The following is a 20,501-nucleotide window of genomic DNA, read 5'->3' as shown; positions in this document are numbered from 1 at the left end:
CTGTGAGACACTGATACAGACCCTATTAGATCACACGCTCTCTTTCTCTCCCAGAGAGCCACATGCTTGCAGCCTTGCGCGCTGAAGTGCAAGCCTATACTGTGTGTAAATAGATGGTGTGTGACCATGCCACTACCCGCCGTCACACGAGCCCCATCTCATCCCCTGCGCCCATAACCTGGTCCCATCAGTGGTGCGAAAAAGGAGGAAAGGACGGAGGCAATAAGGGAGTAAGGAGGGAGCCCTATTGTTTCATTATACTGTAGATCTCTTCAATTACCAGGTGGAGAGGGGGACCACCTGATACCGCCTCTGCACATATATTCCCATCTGAAGCGCACACACGCACACACACACAAAAAAGAGACGCGCACACACACACACAATCCCTGGTCCCCCTCCTCTCCCATCTCCCCTTTCAGTCTCACACCTCACGAACCATATTCTCCTCACATTTACACATTGTTGAGCCTCTTGTGTTGCGTAGACTGTGCGTCATTCGGGTCCAAACACATCTGAAGGACAGGTGATTTGTGATAAGAGGCCTCACACAGACAGAATTTCACAGCTTTGGGTCGCTCTCCTGGGCACCATCGTGATTTGACGGTCATGCTTAAGTGGATCATTGCAGAGGGTAATCATGTGGAGGATACGTAAGCCGTACAGCATGTCATTTTGAGAAAAAAATGGAGGGGGGCTGAATGAGGATAGAGCAAAAAGACTGAAAAAGTGATACTGGGATTTTTTTTTCTCTTTAAAGTCAAGGCTCAGCTACTTTGAAAGAATTCAATTTCTCTCGCATCTGAAGGTTTGTTGAGTTTCCCCTTTATTTTATCAAAATGTACATGAACAAACTACAACAAAGGACTACATTAAAGAAGACATCAAAACGGGCAGCAATAACAGGGGTTAACAACTGAACACACACCCAACCTGGCCCCAAGCCCACCCCATTAACACCCCCCCAGTGCAGTGAGATAAAGACATGCCAATGATGTCTCACATTTAGGCACTTGATTTCCCTACCGAAACCATCTTTGGTCATAGTTGCTGTTGCACTACTTTAAACTTAGATTCAAACAGTTTTGAGGTGGATTTTAAACTTGTTGGTTCTGACTGAGTGAATTAGAGAATGCTGATTCATGCTGAGAGGAGTTGTACGTGTTTCAATGTGATTCCTTCAGTTTGGACAGATCCGCGTCTGCCATGTTTAGAGATGACCCAAAGATGGTTATAACCTGACCACCTCCACAGAGTAAACTTTAGCATTAAATAAATCAACACTAGATGGTACAGTACTTCACATGATTACAGAAAAGACTCCACAAGGGAAAGAAATCAAGCACTACATCTTAACACAATTTACCTGATAACAATGCAGTGTATTCGCACACAATATACTGTAATCAAGAATGCTGTACAGTCTATTGCAAAGGCATTGTTGTTGGCATTTTTCTGTAGGAACTAATCAGTCTGTTAACCACTGAGTATTATCTTGGAAAGTCTTGCAAAAATAGATCCATTTTTATTAAATTAAAAGCCTTTGCTTTGACTTCGGGATGTGATCTATATATTTAGCTACTCATGCATTGTCTAACTTTGTGTGCATACAGTATACTGTATGTCTGTTTGTGTCTATGTATGTATGTGTATTTGTGTGTCTGTGTTGTGTTCGCATGAAAGTACTGTACACACTGGTCAACTTGTCCCTCAGTATTTTTTTCAGAATACACCCCCTTCAGTAAAGGAATAACAAAGATACATTTAACTGTTTAAGAAGCATAGTAGTCACACAGTATTTGGCAGTGAGAGAACAGTCCTAATTTATCCATGCACAATATCAACCACAGGCAAGGTCCACATTCTGAACAAACCCATTAAGAACAACACAGTAAGAACATGAAAAGAGTGTACAAGAATTCAAGAACCTGGAAGTGTGTTTGCATGTATGTGTGTGTGTGTGTGTGTGTCTGTGCATGTGTATGTGTGTTTGTGTGTGTGCGTGCATGTGTGTGAATGTCAACAGCACAGTTGGTTTCCCGGGGAGACCAAAGGGCTATGACTCATGCAGTGCATACAGCATTTTCTGGAATTTCAACAATATCGGAAGAATTATTATTTTCCCACAAAGCCCAGATAATTACATATAATCATGTTAGAACCTTACAGAGTACTCTGGGAGTTTACTGTAAAAACCCACACAATCCCACCCCCATAGGTCTATTATAGACCAAACAGTTTATCCCTGGATTATATTTCCATTCTCCAGCTCTTACTTCATGGCAAGCACCTTCCCCTTGCTCGATTGTGTATTATGTGTAAATGTGTGTGTGTTTTAGACCAGTCCAGTCTGTGTGTGAAGGTGTAAGGGGTAGGGTTGGTAAAGCAGAGTTGATCCCCCTTGGGGTATGTAATAGCTGCAGTAGCTGGGTTCTGCTAGGTAGGGGGCACTGTGCTCAGCAAGGTAGGGGGCAGGCTGGTAGAAGCATGTCACATGGTCTGTGTTGGGGATAATGTTCTGCTCTCCTAGAACCTTCAGTGCCAGCACTGTGATCATATTCAGTGTCTGACGCCTCTCATGTCCCATTAGACACACTGTGCTGTCGTCTACCACGCGACGCAATGTCATCAGGTACTGGTACTTGCTTCTCTCCTCACCGATGAAGTGGTTCTTCAAGTAGGACAGGATCTTCCTCTGCTGCTCCTGCACGTCAGGGAAGTCGATGAAAAAGCGCGAGCACATGTAGCGCTCCAGTGTCTTTATCTGAGTCTCACTGGCTGGTCGGTAGTCCCTGACCAACAGGTTGCTGTATTTCAACAAGCCACCACCTCGAATCTCCTCTGGGTTCCTGGTCGCAATTAGGCGATAGCGCAGGTGGTCCATGGCTGCCTCAAAGTCACCGTACATGCTCTCTGCCAGGACCTCGACGGCAGGGACCGAGCCAGATGCCAGAGGAGCGCTGCTCTGTTCAGGCATGTCTGCAGTTACCTTAGGGGCCTCTTTGTTCTCAGGCACGGAGCTGGATGCCTCATCTGCTTTTGGAGGGGCAGATTCCCCCGGGTCTCCAGACTGAGAGTGAGGCAGCACATGTGAGGTGGAGCTCGGGATTGTGATTGGAAAAGAGACAGGCTCTACAACCCGAGGCAACTGTGAGATATAATCTTGTTCTTTTTTATCCTCTAACTGTAGGAGAGGAACTCCTGGCTGAGGGGAGGCCTCTTTAATCTGTTCCTCTCCGTCTGTGTTTAGTATCAAAGGCTCCATGTCTGAGGATACCTGAGGTACAAGGTCCTCTGACTCTACCGGTGGGGTGAGGCAGAGCAGGGGAGGGCTGAGGCAGGGGGAAGGTGGGGTAAGACAGAGCGGAGGAGGGCTAAGGCTGAGCATAGGAGGAGTGAGGTAAGGAGGTGAGCTGAGGCAGGATGAGGTAGGGCTGAAACTCAGGGGTGGAGAGCTAAAGCTGGTAGCGAGGCTGACGGTGCTCGGCATCGGGGACGAGAGGCAGTGGGGGGGAGGGGTCAGACATGGGGGAGGGCTGAGGCTGGGGGGTGAGGGAGTGAAGCAAGGAGGGGAGAGGCTGAGTATGGGAGGGGTGAGACAGGAAACAGGAGGGGTGACACAGTGGGAAGAGGAGGGTGAACTGAGTGTGGTCTCTTGTGGGCTGCTGTTTGGCAGATTCAAGTCCACCTTTTTGGTCCATTCTTCTCTGTTTTCATCTTCATCACTGAGCTTGACTTCTGAGGTAAGTACAGGTTCTTGGATATTTGAGCTAGACATATCACTGTGTGAAACCAACGGATCCACTGAGTCAACAGGCTCTGATTGTTTGGGTGTAGAGACAGTTTCGCTAGGCAAGGACTGGCTTTGCTCATCCAAAGCCACGTCTGTAGATGGGGTCTCTTTCAGGCTCTGACTACTTGTCTCACATGAACCCTCTGTGATTAGCTGAGAGGATGGTGGCTCTTGAGGTAAAGACATCGGATCCACATCAGAAGTGGAGACTATATCAGGGGCTGGATCAGGGGCTGAGGTAAGGTCTAGGTTTGAAGCTTGGTTACTGGAAGGGTTGGGTTCAGGCCCAGGGTCTGTTTCAGTGGGTATACTGGTTGTTGGGGTAGTTGTAGGGTCTGAACTGGGAGCTGTAGGCTTTGGGTTGAAGGCTGTCTCAGGTTCAGGGCTGGGACAGGGGTTCGGATCTTGACATGGTGCTGTGACAGATTCGCTTTCAGAGACCGGACCGGGGTAAGAACTGGGGGTAACCTTCCTACACATTCTCCGAGGGGGTTTGGGAGAGGAGTGTTTGAGCACCACCATGTGAGATAGCCTATCTGAGGCCTTACAAGAGGGGGAAGAGGAGGTCTTTTTGTCAGAAACAAGGCTGGGTGGTGCAGGTAAAATATCCTGAGTATCTGGAGGGCTGACGGCATCAAGTATGTTAGGTGATTTTTCTGAGTTGTCGGTGTGTACTGTGCTGTGAATCTCCAGTGTATCCTGTGTGCCAGTAAGCTGTGTGTTGTGAAATGTAAGAGATATGGAAGAGGTGGAGCAGGAACAATCAATACCCTGTGTGTTTTCAGTGTTTTTTGCTTCTGATGCTGAAATCTCTTCAGTTCCACTTGTTTCTGAGTCATTTTTCCTCTCCACTTCTATCTGCTCCCCTGTCTCTGTTTCTACTTTTCTTTCATCTGCTAGCTGTGTCTCTGTCTTAGCATGTGGAGACGTGATAGTGTCTGGAACAGACACATGTTGTGTTTTATCTTTCTCATTGCCTCTCTGATCCTCACTGAAACACTTAGAGGAATCTGTTTTATCAGAGTGCTCCGTGGTGTGTGATTCCTCCGCCAGATTTAAAGATCCTGCCTGGGTTTTGTTTGAGGTTTTTGGCAACTCGGACTGTCCCATCTGCTCTGTGAGATCTTTCTGTTCGTCAGGGGGTTTTCTGTGGTTAGACGGTTCTTTCTGGACAGAGACTTCCTTGTGATTTGAGTGTGCTGGTTGTTGGCCATCACAGGGTTGGGTTTCCTCTGACTGCTCTACCTTCGTTGAGTATTTGGTCTCGTCCAAGAGCTCTGGCTCGCGTCTGAGTTCAATCTGAGTTGGTGTGTCAGTTTTCTCAGAGATTTCCTTCTTTTCTGACAGGAGGTTAAGAGATGTCTGGTCAGAGGAGTCTGTCTCATTTGAGTTTTCTCTGTGTTCTGACACGTCTTTCAGCTCTGCAGGTGTTTTCTCTTTGTTGTCTTTCTCCACTTTGGAGTCTTTTGTCTGGTTTGAATGTTCACTTTGTTGTGATAGGTCTGTCTGTGACTCCTTTTCATACACCTCTTCTCTCTGCTGTGTCTGAGTGATCTGAGCCCCCTCTTTGTTGGATGAGTCTCTAGCAGTGGACCTCTCTGTTTCTGGAGCAGCGGCCTGTTTGAGCAGAGAGGGAGAGTCTTTATTCTGATTCTCTGCAGGCTGCTCCTTAAGATCGACTGTATTTTTTTTGTGCCGTGACTCCTGCTGCATGTAGGACTCCAGGAGACGATCCAGAATGATCTGGAAGGAGTCAACACTGAACTCAAACTGCCTCCTCAACGCACTCACAAATTTGAGCTCCAGATTCTTGCCACTATTGTTTGAGAGGGAGATGAGGCTCCAGCGGTCATGTTCATTGAAGACCTTAACCATTTTCTGGACATAGGCCTCTTTCATTGTTGCGCTGCTGATTCGCTCCCTGTTGACTCCAGCAGGTAGGCAGTCCAACAAGCAGCCAAGCACTGACTCTTTGATTACCTGGAAGAAGAGTTCAATAACATGACAGCTACAAATAATGACTGCAATCGTAGTACAATTTTGTTTGTATTATTGAACTGAATATTGTGATACTAGTTAGTTAGCTAGTTGATATTAGTTTTCTGTATAATGCAGTTAAAAATATTAAAATCAGTGCTATTGATTCAGCCTTATGGAAAAATGTTCTACAATTAAATTATAGTGAGAATTATCAATACAGCACCACAAAAATCAATACCAATGCTGCAACACCCTGGAGATAGTAGATACTCAGCTGTGTGCTCAAGGATAATACAACAGACTGAATGCTGGTTAATGCGGGGGATTGAACCCCAATACTTAAGCATTACAGTAATCATACCTGGAACTCCTCCTGACTGGGCAGCTCCACTCCAAAGATGATGTCCAGGTCCTTGTAGCTTGTTCCGTTGTCTCGGACAAGGACGTGGCTGGCCGTGGAGCCGTTCAGACGAACATCTCTTACAGTGATCCCCTGCTTCTGCAGCCTGGCCCGCACAGCTATAATGATGTCTCGAGGACGTAGCTCCAGCGTGGGAAAGTTCCCGCGTCCATGGATCGGAACCACCTCGGACAGAACCTGATGGAGAACCTCCACCTGCTCAGCATTCAGGCTGTGAAACCGTTGGCTGGATTTGGTTTCAGACATGCTGCTACCCTGAAGGGAGGGAAGGAGGACGCAGATGAGAGTTTATTACAACTCCCCAACAAAATGCGCTATGTGTTTAACTCTCTCTCTCTCCGTCTCTCATGCAAACACACACACACACACACGCACACACACACACACACACACACACTTAGCACTCGCTCACACTCATATGCACACTCCCCTGCCAGTCTGCTGTCTGCAAGTCACAGTTTGGCTGACAGCTTTTCCACAATGCTAATGTAACTGCTGTGTTGACAATCTGACACATGGAGCGAGCCATGTAGATGTGCTTTGCATAAATATTCTTCCACTGCTCAACCTGATCACAACAAATTAAGAGGAAATGTTTGACTGGAATCACAAAATCTGAAACACAATCAGCATTTACCAGCCAAGACTTATACCACACCAAGTGGTTCATTTATTTACACTCATACACTCCTCTGACATCTCAGTCAGATGCAAAATCTGTATCAGGGTCCAGTTCAGCTCTTTAGCATCAAAAAGAGCAATAAAAATGTACTTCTAAACAACAGTAGCGTAAGTTAATAATAATAATAATGACATGTAAAGCCAGATTAAATCTTTGTTTATTGATTATTTCCACCAGAGGAGCAAGGGTTAAGCTGAATGAGTCATCACCAGCAGACTACATTAATCACACCAACGTCATTAATTAAAGACACACATCTGTTTTTGTCTGTCTGTGTGTGCAGCACATGATGTGTATAGATTATAAACAATGAATCCCACACATTCATGTGAGCACATGCAAGCTTTTATATAACACCTTTTGTAAGTAGTAACACAAATTAGAACAAAGTGGGATTTAATATTAGCCAATTATTTTTGTTTGGCTCTCTCATGTTTAATCCTCCTGGCAGTTACACACACAGCCTCACAGAGTCCATCAATCAATCTCTGCAAACTGGACTCATTTTTTAATAAACCAAACAACATTTTCCCTAACTAAGTCAGTCAGAAGAGTCTCTCTTATGTGATTGAGTGTGTGTTTGCGGGCGCATGTCAAAGCGTTTTGGGGAGTGAGTGCCTGTGTTTGAGTGTGCAACTGTGGTTCATAGCAGCCCATTATGATCTATTGTTTGCTTTAATCAATAGCTGTCACTCAGTTCTACAGCTGAATGCTGCTGATTGCTATGATTTGTCAATACTAGCAGGGTAAACATTGGGATACTAATGAGCAGTAATGGGATGCTTTCTGGTAGCAGTTAGTCAGACATCAGAGAGCTATACTCTGTAACAACCACAAACAATCTATTATAGGGAGTGTTTATAAAATGTTCAAACCCATGATGCACATGCTTCAGTAAACAGCACTTTACTCCACAGTGTCTGTAAAGCTACAAAAGGCAACCTCTCTGCTTATTAGAACAACATATCCTTACCAGAGGACAAAGAAGTTGGGTCTGAGAACACAAAGCTCCTAAAAGAAACAGTTACGGATAAGACATCTGTCGATACCCCATTTTAACAAGGTGCACTTCAACTTGCAGAAAACACGCATCATACATCCAGAGGTGATAAATACAGTTCCAGATGTTAACAGTGGTCATATACACAGTGAAACAATGTGTTGAGGAGGCAGAGAGGCACTGCGGGACTGTTTTCCAGCTGGCCCCTGTATCTCCCCCTCCCCTTTCGCACTGTTCTGCAAACTTGCAGCCCGAGTGACTCATCCAGGCGTATCGGCTCAGCTCGCACATAATCTATGGCCACTGAAAACCCAACAAATCCGAGGGTCTCATAGACGCTGTGCTAAATCTAAAACAAACACAAACAATGATGCCCTGGAAACTAAGGTTGCTGTCTCAGGTATAAATTCTGCAAAGTAGCACACTCAGGAAACCAAACAATTCTGTCCTGTTTGCACAGCTACTCTGTATCTAGAGTTTTCTACATATAGGACAGAATTGGTAGAGCTGTATTCTGTCCTATGTGTAGAAAACGTTAGATATTGCCAGAGTAACCCTATGTGTCCCTGACTTTTTAAAGATATTATCTAAATATGCCCTTTTTTTTCTAATCCACTCACTTAAAACATTATGATATGAAAAATTATGGTTAATGCTGCAACAGAAGGTGACAACTCAATATTTGTTCTGTTCCCTGCAAAATTTAATTGCAAGGTCTACAGAGCAGGTATGTTGTAGAAAATACTGGATCTATAAAGTAATACTTACTTACTAATACTTTTCTGAAAAGAATGGGAGTTGTTTCCCCATGAAGCAAACACCAGCTGGAGGTTATAATTTATCTCTTGTACAGTTTCTCACTACATCACTACCTAAGATTTACTGGAAAAGATCCACAGCCCAGCTGAGTTTCACTCTGCTCTGCTGGGCTTCACTCTAATCACCTAATCACGCACTTACTTACACCTGAGATGCTAGTTAGATGCAATTAACCGCAGTTAAGTACCTGGCAGGATAAAGGGCAGTAGTACCTCTGAGTACATCAGATACCGGGGATTCAGGCAGCCTCGTAAAAGTGAATTATCTAACTTTACAGTGTCGAAGGTTCTTACCTGTTGCTGTGGCATTTGAGGGAGCGACTGACTCCTGGCTTGACAGCGGTATTAAACCTTAAGTATCCACCGAGCTTCTGGTCCGCAGTCTGTGTCTCTTGTACGTGGGTTTGTTTTTCTTTTGAAGTCCCTGCCCACTCCGCTTAGACTCAGTGCTGATGCGGCTCTGTCCCTTATGAGGCATACGACGCTACAGTCTGTGCGCGAGTTCATTCGGGCGCTGTCCAGGAGGCGCGTGGTGCTGAAATGAGGACCGAAATGAGTCCTCGCGCTCTTGTTTTCTCCTCCGACCGCCCGGAGCGTAACGCAGTTTCCATAGCGACCTGCCGTCATTCAGTTATGACTGGGGAGTATGTGTGTACACACGCGCGCGCGCACACGCATATATATATATATATATATATATATATATATATATATATATATATACACACACACACACACACACACACACACACACGCAGCGGTCTACGATTACAACAATGATAGTGGGGTTATGTGTTGTGGTAGTAGTGGTGCGGGGGGCGTTAACAGGTGTCAGGGATAATTTGAGTGTGTGTGGCCGCTCTATGTTTATCTTTTAAAAAGTTTAAAATACGAGCTAAATTCAGAAAGCTAAATTAGCTAAAACCTGTGCAAGCATGAATGACTGAGTGTACAGAGGTTATCATAACCTCAGCCTGCTCTTCTGTGTTTGTTGTTTAATTAGATTAAAATCACAGCCTCACGTCAAACGTTACCCCATGGCCGTGCTGGGGTTGAGACCAGGACTTCTATGTTTGGGTTATGCAGCTAAATCTCAGACCGCAGGAGACACCCTCAGAGGACCCTGCTATTAAACAGCCGACTATGTAGATTTGGGGAACATCTCTGAAACACCCCTCATTCACTTCTTCACGCAGACATGCATCATTATATAGTGCTGTGGCCATACAGACTATTAGCAGATACAGTATGAGTCATCCATGCTCCCTCCCCCTGACCCAGCCGTTAATCCCCCAACCCCACCCCCAGCCCCCTTCGGCTGGCCGGTGCACGTAGACACTTTTCATTCTGGACAACCGGAGATTCTTTTCCTTTCCCCTCTTACTGCAATTTCTCGCCATCTGTTCCACCCCTTCAACAACAACTAACCTAAAATCCCTCTATGTTCCCGTTTGTAAACCCCCTCAGCTCACACACCAGTCCAGACCACCATTCTCTCCATGCAATAAATAACGGTTACAGATGTTACATACTCGTCAATGCATCAGAAATAAAGTGCACGTAACATGAATGAAAGCGTTCAGGCAAACAGCGAGTGGCTCTGTAGAAAAGGTCAATTTACTCCTTCACACAAAAAAAGCACAAATGACGTCATTAGACGTGTACCACAACCTACCGATACCGGGTACAAACTATTTTTAGACTGGATGGAACTTGTCTGCTTTGGACACGCGCGCCCGTCCATTTCTTGAACGGTCGTGACGTAGGAAGCGCGCGCACGCCATGCAAAGTCGTGACCATGTGACGACGGTGAAAGGTAGCCAGAAGTATCATACAGTCTATGATCAGCGATTGTACCCGAAGATGAAGATATATCAAGATAGTTCGCACATCGTTTTCCAGTTTTTGGTTCTGCACATCACACGTCTACCCATTTGTGTAAAATTAGGCCAGTAATTCATAATAAGCCAAGCGCTGGTACTAAACCAAACTCAGCTAAACTATAAGGAAAAATTCATAAGCAGAGGGTATTATTTGAACATTGCTGTTATGCGCACGCATCATATGAGAACGCCTGATTTTCAACACTTTATCGGCGGTTTATGTTTTGATAGAAAACAAAAAGATTCCTGGAGTTAAGAAAAAATATTCCAATAATTACGATACAGTCATTTTGGTTGCAAGCCAAACGCGAAGCTGCCACTCTGTATAACTGAATTTAAGCAAATGCGGAAGTACGCAAAGGGGAAGCATCTCGCCTCGCTACAGTGGCGAATGTAGCCTGAAAATCAAAACAAACCACTTTAGGAAATAAGCGACTGGCTGAATGCGACTGTGTGTCCATAACTACATAACCAGACTGAGTATTTGTCTCAGAAAGATACCCTCATCATGTCGAATATGGAGAGTATCCTTTTCTGTGTGGTCTGTGTATAACGGTAGATACAGTTACCTAGCAGTAGCAGTAGCTAGCCGAATTTCACTTGGGTTTAGTAGCTGTCATGTTGCAGCATATGACTTTTGCTCAGTCATTCACTTATGAAGGAAAATGATAGGTTAGCTAGCTGACCGAATAAACGTGACGACTTTTAGTTTTTTTTTTTTTTTTTTAAAGAAATAACAATTTGTCTTGCCTGCCTGTCGAGTATCTATTCAGTGACTATCATTATAATACTAGTGTAAACACTTACATAAACCATTCCTTGACTAGTCCAACAGAACACTTGTTCAACCTCAAGTTTGCTGCCAAGGAGCTACAGCGCAACTCAAAGAAATGTAACAAAGAGGAAAAGACTGAGAAAGCCAAAGTGAAGCAGGTTGGCTTGCAAAATTGTAGATTTACCAGAGACCAGGATCCAGGGACAAGCTGGGCTACAGTACTGCTACCCCCTGTATTGTATGTGTTCATATTCCTCTCTCCTTTGTCTCTCAGGCTATCCAGAAAGGTAATGTGGAGGCAGCCAGGATCCATGCAGAAAATGCCATCCGTCAGAAGCATCAGTCCATTAACTTCTTGAGGATGAGTGCCCGTGTGGATGCTGTGGCATCCAGGGTCCAGACTGCTGTCACTATGAACCAGGTCAGGACCACAGGTCAATGGTTTGTGGAGGACTTTCTGGTATTACATACAACAGGTGAAGGAGAACCAATGAGAAACATACCAAACCTATTCACTGCAGTAACACATCTTTTTTCAAGATCATGATAATTCCATCATGGGTCCTACTGTAAGGTGGTTGTATTTTACACGTAATATCACTAGCGTGGTCAGCATTTTTACTTCGTTTTTTTTATCATTGTTTTGGGGGATTTTCTGTCTGTATTAGACTGAGATAGCAGATGAGTGGATAAATGGAAATAAGGGTGAGAGATGTAATGAGGGCCCCTAAACAGATTAAAAGCAGTTACATTGCAGTTCATGGTCTGAGTCCAACAATGAAATTACTGCAGAACAGCAGACCCGGTAGCCATTCAGTTTATTAACCAATACGCTTCCTGTTTCCTTAGTCTATATCTTAAGAATGGCTCCCTGTATTCAGAGATGTAGAAGTAGTAGTGGTAGTAATAGTCAGTGGTATAGATAAGTGATAAAACTGTCTGAGAAAACAGTGTGTGTGTAGCTTATTAAAGTGTGAAAACTACATCTGATTTCAGTGGGAGACAGAGAGATGTGAGCAAAAAGCCTGGCAGAACTGCAAACAAAAAGACCCCAATTACATAATGTCATTAGATGTGCCTCAGACTTTATGCCATTAGGTTCTTGCTCTCATAAGAATGACAGCCTCTTTAAATTGCTTTAATTCAGGTTCACTGTAGGACAGGCATCATTTCATAGAATAGAGCTTAATAGTGTCTATAGAAATTGAAGCAGTGTGTGGTATAGCAGAAAAAAACACCTCTTAGAACCTCTCTATGCTGTTGTAATACTGCTACCTGTCTCATAAAACTTTGGCACAATAACATTAATGATTAATAATGCTAAAACCTTGTCAACTATTGATAGGTTGGTTTTGAAAAGACTAATCAGCGTAACCTTTGAAATACAGGGATGCTTTTAGTAAGAGAGGTAGTTGTGACTAAGTGTCTAGTTAAAAAGCTAAAAGTGACACCTAGTGGAAATTTAAGGATACAGCACTTTAAGCTTTGCCTTGTCAACAGCCACGTTACTGTCTGACTTCAAATATCCTGATCCTGTTTTGAATCACGAGAAATCAGACCAGTAAAAGCAGAGGAGACTACAGAGGCTTCAGCACTTTATGTGTTTTTTTGCACAGGTATCTAAATCCATGTCTGGGGTGGTGAAGAGTATGGATGCTACCCTGAAGAGCATGAACCTGGAGAAGGTGAGAAGTCAACCCACACACAAACAAACTGAAACAAAATGTGTTTATTAAGATTTTTTCCTGCATCTGTATTCTTCTCCAGATCTCTGCATTAATGGACAAGTTCGAAAACCAATTTGAAACTCTTGACGTGCAGACAGCTCAGATGGAAGACACAATGAGCAGCACCACGACTCTGACAACACCTCAGGTAACAAGCACCTCTCTGTCACAAGAGAAAACCTATGTGCTAATGCTGCTGCTTACTAAGACACTCTTGTCCCAGAAATAATTCAAACATTGAACCTTTTTGAAATTTCTGTTTTCTTGTTTGCTGCTTAGAATGAAGTGGACATGCTGTTGCATGAAATGGCTGATGAAGCAGGGTGAGTATGGCTCTAATCTCCGATTAGAACATTAAATAAAACAGTAATGGCTGTAGCACGAATATTAAAACATACTGTACCTACTGGGTGAATCTAGAAGGATAAAACTTTTTAAAAATGACAGAATAAATTGTACTAAAAGCTTTATTTAAATGACTTTCATTTAAAACGTACCTCTTTCACCATTTAAAAGGCTGCTTTGTAATACAAAAAGGCCATTATGATTAATCCTACAATTTTAAAGAGGCTGTGTTGCAAGGTCAGAATGACTTTAATGTCTCCCATTCTGGTGATTTTGCTTGCAGCCAAGCAAAAAATATAATAAAACTATACTTTTTTTCTTTTCTTTTTTTCTCAGTTTGGATCTTAACCTGGAGCTTCCTTCAGGCCAGACTTCGTCACTGGCTTCATCTGTGGCATCGACAGAGCAGGTAACACATCCTCTTTTATCATTATGATTTTGCTATTTTGGGGGTATATGAACAGCCAGAACAGAATTCACACATTATCTTCACTGTCTTGAGTGTCACATGAACTAGTGTCACATGTATTATTATAATTTAGACTGATGCCTTGCTGAAACAATCACCTCCTGTACAGCTGAAAAGTGGCTATTAAACATTTGTAGTCTGGAACAGGGCCTGTGGTCAGCCTGGATTATGTACAGTATGAAGACTGTAGTAGTGAAGTTTTCACAATGAACAAAAATATTATATTACCACAGAAACCTCTCCAAACACTCCTGCAGCTCAACACACTTCTCCCCTGCTGATCCTTGGAGCTTCATTTTCTGTTATGACAACTCGCCACTGGAATCCAGTGTAACCAGCACAATTCAAGCTGATCAATGCCACTATTATTTGTGACGGACAGAACTATAAACCTTTCGCAACCACACTTTGAGCCAACAGGGGTTCAGTGAAATCTTTAGAGTGCCTTATTGACAGATGTTTGTACTGACTTAAAGAACTATGTAAGCTTTTTTTGTATGTTTTTTTCCAGTTCATAGACAGACAGACTGGAGTACTATAACAAAAGAAAGATTTATGGGGTTTTAAAACTAACTTCAGTAGGAAAACATTTATGTCTCAAAATATTAGACCATTGCTGTATTCTATTTTGAGCTATATTTTACCTTTACTGATTCACCTGTGTTGTGTTCTGTGCTGTTGTCAGGACGAGCTCTCCCAGAGGCTGTCCAGACTGCGAGACCAGGTGTCATAATGATGCAGAAAATAACAAGATCAGGAGGAGGGAGACGAGCAAGAGAAGCAGAAAGAGACAGGGAGTGAAAAAAGAAAAAGTGGAATAAATGAAAAAGGTGCAATGTGCCTACAAGCTCTGTGCCCTCCTGTGTGTTACAGGTTTGTTTCTCCTGTGAGGAATGAAGACGTTGCTTCATAGCAGAAAAGGATTGTTGTAGGAGAGGTGTTGTTTACTGTCCTGGTATTAACTGCATCTCTCCATAATAGCATTCATTTGCACACTTATATTTAACATTTATTTTTTATTATTATTTATTAGCTCAGCAATAGGACACCACTGTGCTATATGTTTCCTTATTGTTGTTGTAATTGTGTATTGTGTATTGGCTAATACCTCATTCCAAACGGGTTATACAGTGTGTATGAAAAGCAAAGAGCAATATATTTATTTTTATTTATTTATTTATTTACTGCCTGGATATTGCTAAGGGCATGCATTTACTGTAACTGTTTTGTATTTTTCCTGCATGACATGAGGATGTGGAGACTTCTGGTGGTGTTCTCCTCATTTACATTTTGCTTCCAGTTATGACTGTACTGTTGTAACCCAAACTTATTTTATTTATTTTTACATTTCATCCAAAAAGAGGTCTCAAGGTAGATGTTTGCCTTGAGAAAGCTTTGGACAGGGCTGGAATATGATGTCATTATTATGTAGCAGTAACCACTGTAGTGGATCACCATGCACTTGCACATATGCACAGACAGAAAGTCATTAAAAGAGTTTTTAACATGTTTTGCATGTCACTTTTTTTTTGTCATTTTATGGCTGTGTTTTGGTTGAAGTTTACACCTCCACATGTCTTTAAGTCCCTCCTTTTTCCATCTTACTCCTCCTCTTTCTCTCCTCCAACAGGGAACAGATGAGAGGTCAAAGGTGTCACCTGTAGAGGAAGTGGCCTTCTGCCGCTCGCATGCCAGTACCTCATTATACACATGCACACACACACACACACACACATAGAGGCGAGTCTCAGCTGGGAGCCATTACAGGTGCAGTCCAAGCACACACAAATATCTATACATGAACACACCCGCAACCCCGTAGCTGATGGGAGTCCTCCAGAGTGACACACAGCCACCTCTGACCCTTTTTGTGTCCTTCCTAATCATCATCAGTACACACTTAACTACATTCACAATCATCATCAATGGCCCCAGACTGACACAAGTCTCTATTTTCCCTATTACCAGACACTTTGATGAGTGAGATGTCTGCAGTGTGTTTGAGCACGCACACGCCTCTTGAATTCGTTGGAAGTTTTTTTTCAGTAAAACTCTGACCTCATTGATCTAACAGCTGTCAGTCATTTCTGCTGGGAGTTAGATCACCTGAAATTAAAATTCCATGTCCTTCTGCTGTCAGAGCCAGAAAATCTATTTGGTGAGTTTTGTTTTAAATCTATATATAGTCCTCAGTGGCCATCTCTTTTCTTTAAACATGATTAAAGCTGGGAGAGTCTGCTATGTCCTGTTTTTCTCTCTGCTGTGTGCATCCCAACATATGTGCAGGGATGCTTCCTCCAGATGTGCAGGAGACAGCTCCTGTATGAGCACTGCTCAGGGGGGAAACTGTGTTTGTATATGTGTGCGTGTCAAGTGTTGATACCTAGTGGTTCTCCCCTCCAGTGCCGTCAACACCTCCTCGTCCTGATTCCTAGAGGAGTGGTACTTGCTGACAGGCAGGGATCCGGTGGGCCGGTGGTCCTGTCCCTGTGGCCGACCTGTCTGCCTCTGCACAGTGGGGAGAGCTGCTCAGAGCCACACACATGCTGGCTCAGTGAAAAAGCTCTAATTGCAACAAGGGGGACTGGTTGGACATCTACATGATTCACACTCACAGGATATGATACACAATGTCCAGACAGTCCTGAGCAGGGATCAGCAGGAAAGGATACATGCAGCTAAAACCTAATTTTTTATCTTGAGAAAAAAAATTAAGGAAACACTAATTTACTGGTTCATAACCACTGGATAATTTCATAATAATTTCTCAGAAGTTTCCTGGAAATGAATATTTGATGTGGCACTTACAAGGCAAAAAAAAAGTCAGCACTCAGTGGGACCACTTGCATAACTTAAGAGTCAGTTTAGTCAGCACATCACAGCTCAGGCTGAGATACAATAAAATATTTTTCTGCAGGTAAACACAGAAAATATGTATATGAAGAAAAATATTTCCATTAATACACAAATAAAGAATGAATTAATATTTTCTTTCATTTGGAGCTGAAACGATTAATCAATTGATTGATTATATGATCAACAGATAAATTGTTTTGTAAGTTGTTTCAGTCATTAACTTTGGGCTCTGGGACATAGAGCATTTTAGATAGGCATTTTTTCAGTATGTCTTTTTTTTTTTTTTGCATTTTCATAGATGAAATAAATTATGGATTTACTGAAAAATTATTTGCAGACAAATAAATAATGAAAATACTTGTTAGTTGCAGCCCTATGTTTGAATGGAGCAGTTCTTTCTAATTCCCATTTTCCCTATACCATAAATAGGAAGTGTTGATTTTTCTGAACTCAAAGTTCACAAATATCTTGAAGCCACATTTTAATAGTACATTGGCACAGGTTTAGGTTTAAACTGACATTGACAGAAAATGAAAAATAAAAATGTTACATATAGTGCATATTATACTTCAAAAGAATATTTGCATATTATATGTTTTTGTTGTTCATATTATTTGTGGTAACCTTCTAAAGTTACAATTCAACCCATTTTGGTCACAGTGTATCATCGGTTGAGAGTGTAGACAGTAAAGAGGCTCATGTTCTTTTTAACGTGGCATTTTTTGATGAATAAGTTTAATGCAGCGAGGTGGCACAGGCTCTTTTATCCTCTCCTTGTCTTCTTTCTCGCTCTCAGCCTCCTGTTTGAAATATTCAATTACCATCCGTGAAGGGTCAGGTCAAACACAGGAAGCCAAGCTGATTGGTTCTACTCAGATATCGATGGGCATGTGTGACCAATCGCTGCTGCCCAGGGCTTTCCCCAGTTTCCATCTGCTGCTGTTGCTGCTGCTGCTGCTGTGTGTGTGTCTGTGTGTGTGTGTGTGTGTGTGTGCGCGCATGTGTGTCTAATCGTTCCAGCCGAAGGTTTTCCCCAGTTTCCACTCACCTCTTGACCATTGCTTCCTGTCAGATGTGTTAACGCTGCTTTTAATCAGTTTTACTGTCTCATGCACACACATACACACACGCGCCACTTCAGCTGGCCCTATCCATCCCTGCTCTCCAGAGCACGCTTCATTAAGATCCAACCAATATCCTGCTCACACCCTCACAACCTCTGTCATACACACACTCAAACACACACCTGATCCTACCAACCCTCTCTTCACCCTGTTAACCCCCCTCCACTTGACCCTCACCTCACCCCATCACCCACCCTGATATCTCTTACAGTGAAACAACCCGTGAACATGGACATGTAGCCTTGTTTTTTACTTTTTTATTGAGGCTGTCTGCCAGTCTTTGTGTCTATGCTGCATCAGACTATACAGTCCTCTATCTATATTATCTTAAAGTTCATCACCTCACATAGGGAACTGTTGCCTCAGGCCAAATCAAACAAATTAGATCACTCATTTAGCCTGTGTGCTGAAAAACTCTGTCTCATGTCAGACCTTTTCTTCTGTTCCCTGGTTTGTCTCTTTACAGTGACTCTTTTTAGATGAAGTAGCAGCATCGCTAAAAAGAGTTGTTTTCAACAACTATGAATTAACATGAAATTTGATTTAAAAAATATTCACGTTCCTCTCGAGGTGGACATTACAGCGACTCACTATTGCAAAGTGGTATTACTAAGACAGGCTGGGGGCTAGCTGGTTAGCATGCTAACTTCAGAAGAGGAAAAGAAGTGATAGAAATAGAAGCAAAACAGGAGCTAACATTGGCATTGTTTTCCACCTCTGGAGACAGGTAAGTAAAGGAATGAAGTAAAGGAATGAAACTGAAGTCACAATGTTTCTCCTACACTGGTAAGTAAACACCTGTTAACGCTAATATTAGCTATGTAGAATAGCAAAAACTTACCTATAGCATCTTTACGTTTTGTTTATATAACTCATGTGTCTGAATATTTTATGTGAATATGTCTTATGTCATAAATGTTTTATAAAAAAATATCTTGTTATATCTTCTTTTATCTTTATCTTTTATCTGGGGGGAAAAAAGTGCACAATTAGTTCCAATGCAGTTCAAATCTAAAATAATCACATTTAAATTAACTATGGTTGTATTTACTCCCTTCTTGAAACCTACAGCTATTTGTTGAATATGCTGTAATTACAGTATCTTTCTCTCGGCTGGTTGTGTAAGTTTGTTCTAAGTTAGGCAGTGAAGATGAAGGGTTAATAATAAGGTGATACTATGTAGCTGTTGACAAGATGAATGTCTTCTGATAATGAGAGAAACAGGAAAAGAGGAGATCTATTAATAGGATTTATAACTCTGGAATTACATTATTATTATACCATGGATGTAACAGAGCTGTGTGTGTGTAGGTGTGTGTGTGTGATACATATGGTAAAGCACTCTGTAGGTCTGCTGTTAGTCACACTCCCGCGTCTCAAATTGAATTAGCGTTGACAGCGCACAGCGCCAGCCGCGTGTATGTGTGTGTGCAGTAGGGGCACTAGCTGTTGGCAAGCTGTCTGTGTGTGTGTGTGAAACAGAAGAGAAAGACGGCCTTCTCCCCTGAAATCAATTAAGTGAGTACAGGTCTGTAGTTGTGGGGGTGAGAGGGGCACATCCTGTAGAGGGCAGCCCAGACAGACAGCACCATCTGGGGCAGCAGGCAGGTTGACCCTGGGCTGAGACATGAAAGAAGTGGGGCAGGGATAAGAAGAGAGGAGAGTACAGGCCAGCGTTAAATCATTCTTTTCTCCCCTCCCCGTTCCCTCACCCCATCCCCTCATTTGCCATCCGATACATCAGCCATGGAGCATCATTCTCACTCAATCACTCTCCATCTCTTTCCTTTTTCTCCCCTCTCTCTTTATCTGTCCCAGGAGTGATAACCTGTCATACACAGGAAACAAAAAGAGGTAGGAACGATCTATCCCTCTGTCAGAGATAGGGGCAAAGAGAAAAAGAATATCTCACATCTCTTGTTCCAGAGGGGTTGATTTATAGGTTTGTATTAAATAAAACCAATGCCAGAGAGTGCCTCTCTCTGACTCTCTCTCTCTTTCTCACACACACACACACACACACACACACACACACACACACACACACACATACATGCACCTGTAGAATAACCTCTTTGCTCCATCAGACAAGGAATTAGTACACACACACTCTCTCTCTCTTTCTTTTAGGGGGAAGGGTGGCCCCATGTGATGGACAGCCCAGGTCAGAGTGTGCGTTGTGTTTGTTGGTCATAAGCTGAGTGCTGACAACCTTCTCCCAGCCACCCTGCACTCAAACACACAGATCCATTGATGACAAAACCCTCAGCTGAACACGAAGGGATAAAGTCATTGGATTACATCATGGTAAATCACCATCATTTGTGTGATGTGATTAAAAAAAGCAGGCAGGTTGGCTCTTGTCAAACATACATGATATGATTTAAAATCCCAGTCCACAAAGTAACAAGTAATGGTGGGTGTAAAATACATGGTGGTGGGGGAAATATTTAGACCATTTACTCAAGTCAAACTAGTAATACTTCAGTGCAGAAATACTCCACCATAGGATTAATTCCCCATTCAAAAAAATAAATAAATAAATAAATAAATAAAAAAATCAATATCAGAATTATTCACAGCTTTGTTTTTTTTGTAATTTGTGATTTATAATTTTTGAGGAAAACT

At 42.7% G+C, this 20,501-nt stretch overlaps 2 protein-coding genes across 2 annotated transcripts; one reads left to right on the top strand and one right to left on the bottom strand.

Moving 5' to 3' along the window:
• Positions 1-811: 811 nt before the first annotated feature.
• LOC108882751 (cell surface glycoprotein 1-like) lies at positions 812-9,311 on the bottom strand. Its single transcript, XM_018675420.1, has 3 exons — positions 8,989-9,311; positions 6,135-6,449; positions 812-5,773 (listed from the first exon to the last, which is right to left on the bottom strand). Exons 1-3 carry the CDS (start codon positions 9,001-9,003, stop codon positions 2,336-2,338), a joined length of 3,768 nt encoding a protein of 1,255 aa, XP_018530936.1. The 5' UTR covers positions 9,004-9,311; the 3' UTR covers positions 812-2,335.
• A 1,552-nt stretch (positions 9,312-10,863) lies between these two features.
• Positions 10,864-15,402, top strand: LOC108882750 (charged multivesicular body protein 1b-2). Its single transcript, XM_018675419.2, has 8 exons — positions 10,864-11,101; positions 11,413-11,510; positions 11,627-11,773; positions 12,969-13,037; positions 13,120-13,227; positions 13,359-13,402; positions 13,761-13,833; positions 14,579-15,402. Exons 1-8 carry the CDS (start codon positions 11,086-11,088, stop codon positions 14,624-14,626), a joined length of 603 nt encoding a protein of 200 aa, XP_018530935.1. The 5' UTR covers positions 10,864-11,085; the 3' UTR covers positions 14,627-15,402.
• The last annotated feature ends 5,099 nt before the right edge of the window (positions 15,403-20,501 follow it).

This window comes from Lates calcarifer, linkage group LG8, assembly GCF_001640805.2.
Source record: "Lates calcarifer isolate ASB-BC8 linkage group LG8, TLL_Latcal_v3, whole genome shotgun sequence".
Lineage (NCBI taxonomy): Eukaryota > Metazoa > Chordata > Actinopteri > Centropomidae > Lates > Lates calcarifer.
This window is presented reverse-complemented; position numbering and strand designations above follow the sequence as displayed.

What these genes read in the sequence shown, in the direction of transcription:
- LOC108882751 (XM_018675420.1), bottom strand. An exon ending in CCAGTCAGGAGGAGTTCCAG is followed by an intron (nt 5,774 to 6,134) that starts GTATGATTACTG and finishes CTCTTCTTCCAG; the next exon opens with GTAATCAAAGAGTCAGTGCT.
- LOC108882750 (XM_018675419.2), top strand. An exon ending in CTGCTGTCACTATGAACCAG is followed by an intron (nt 11,774 to 12,968) that starts GTCAGGACCACA and finishes TTTTTTGCACAG; the next exon opens with GTATCTAAATCCATGTCTGG. An exon ending in AGAGCATGAACCTGGAGAAG is followed by an intron (nt 13,038 to 13,119) that starts GTGAGAAGTCAA and finishes ATTCTTCTCCAG; the next exon opens with ATCTCTGCATTAATGGACAA.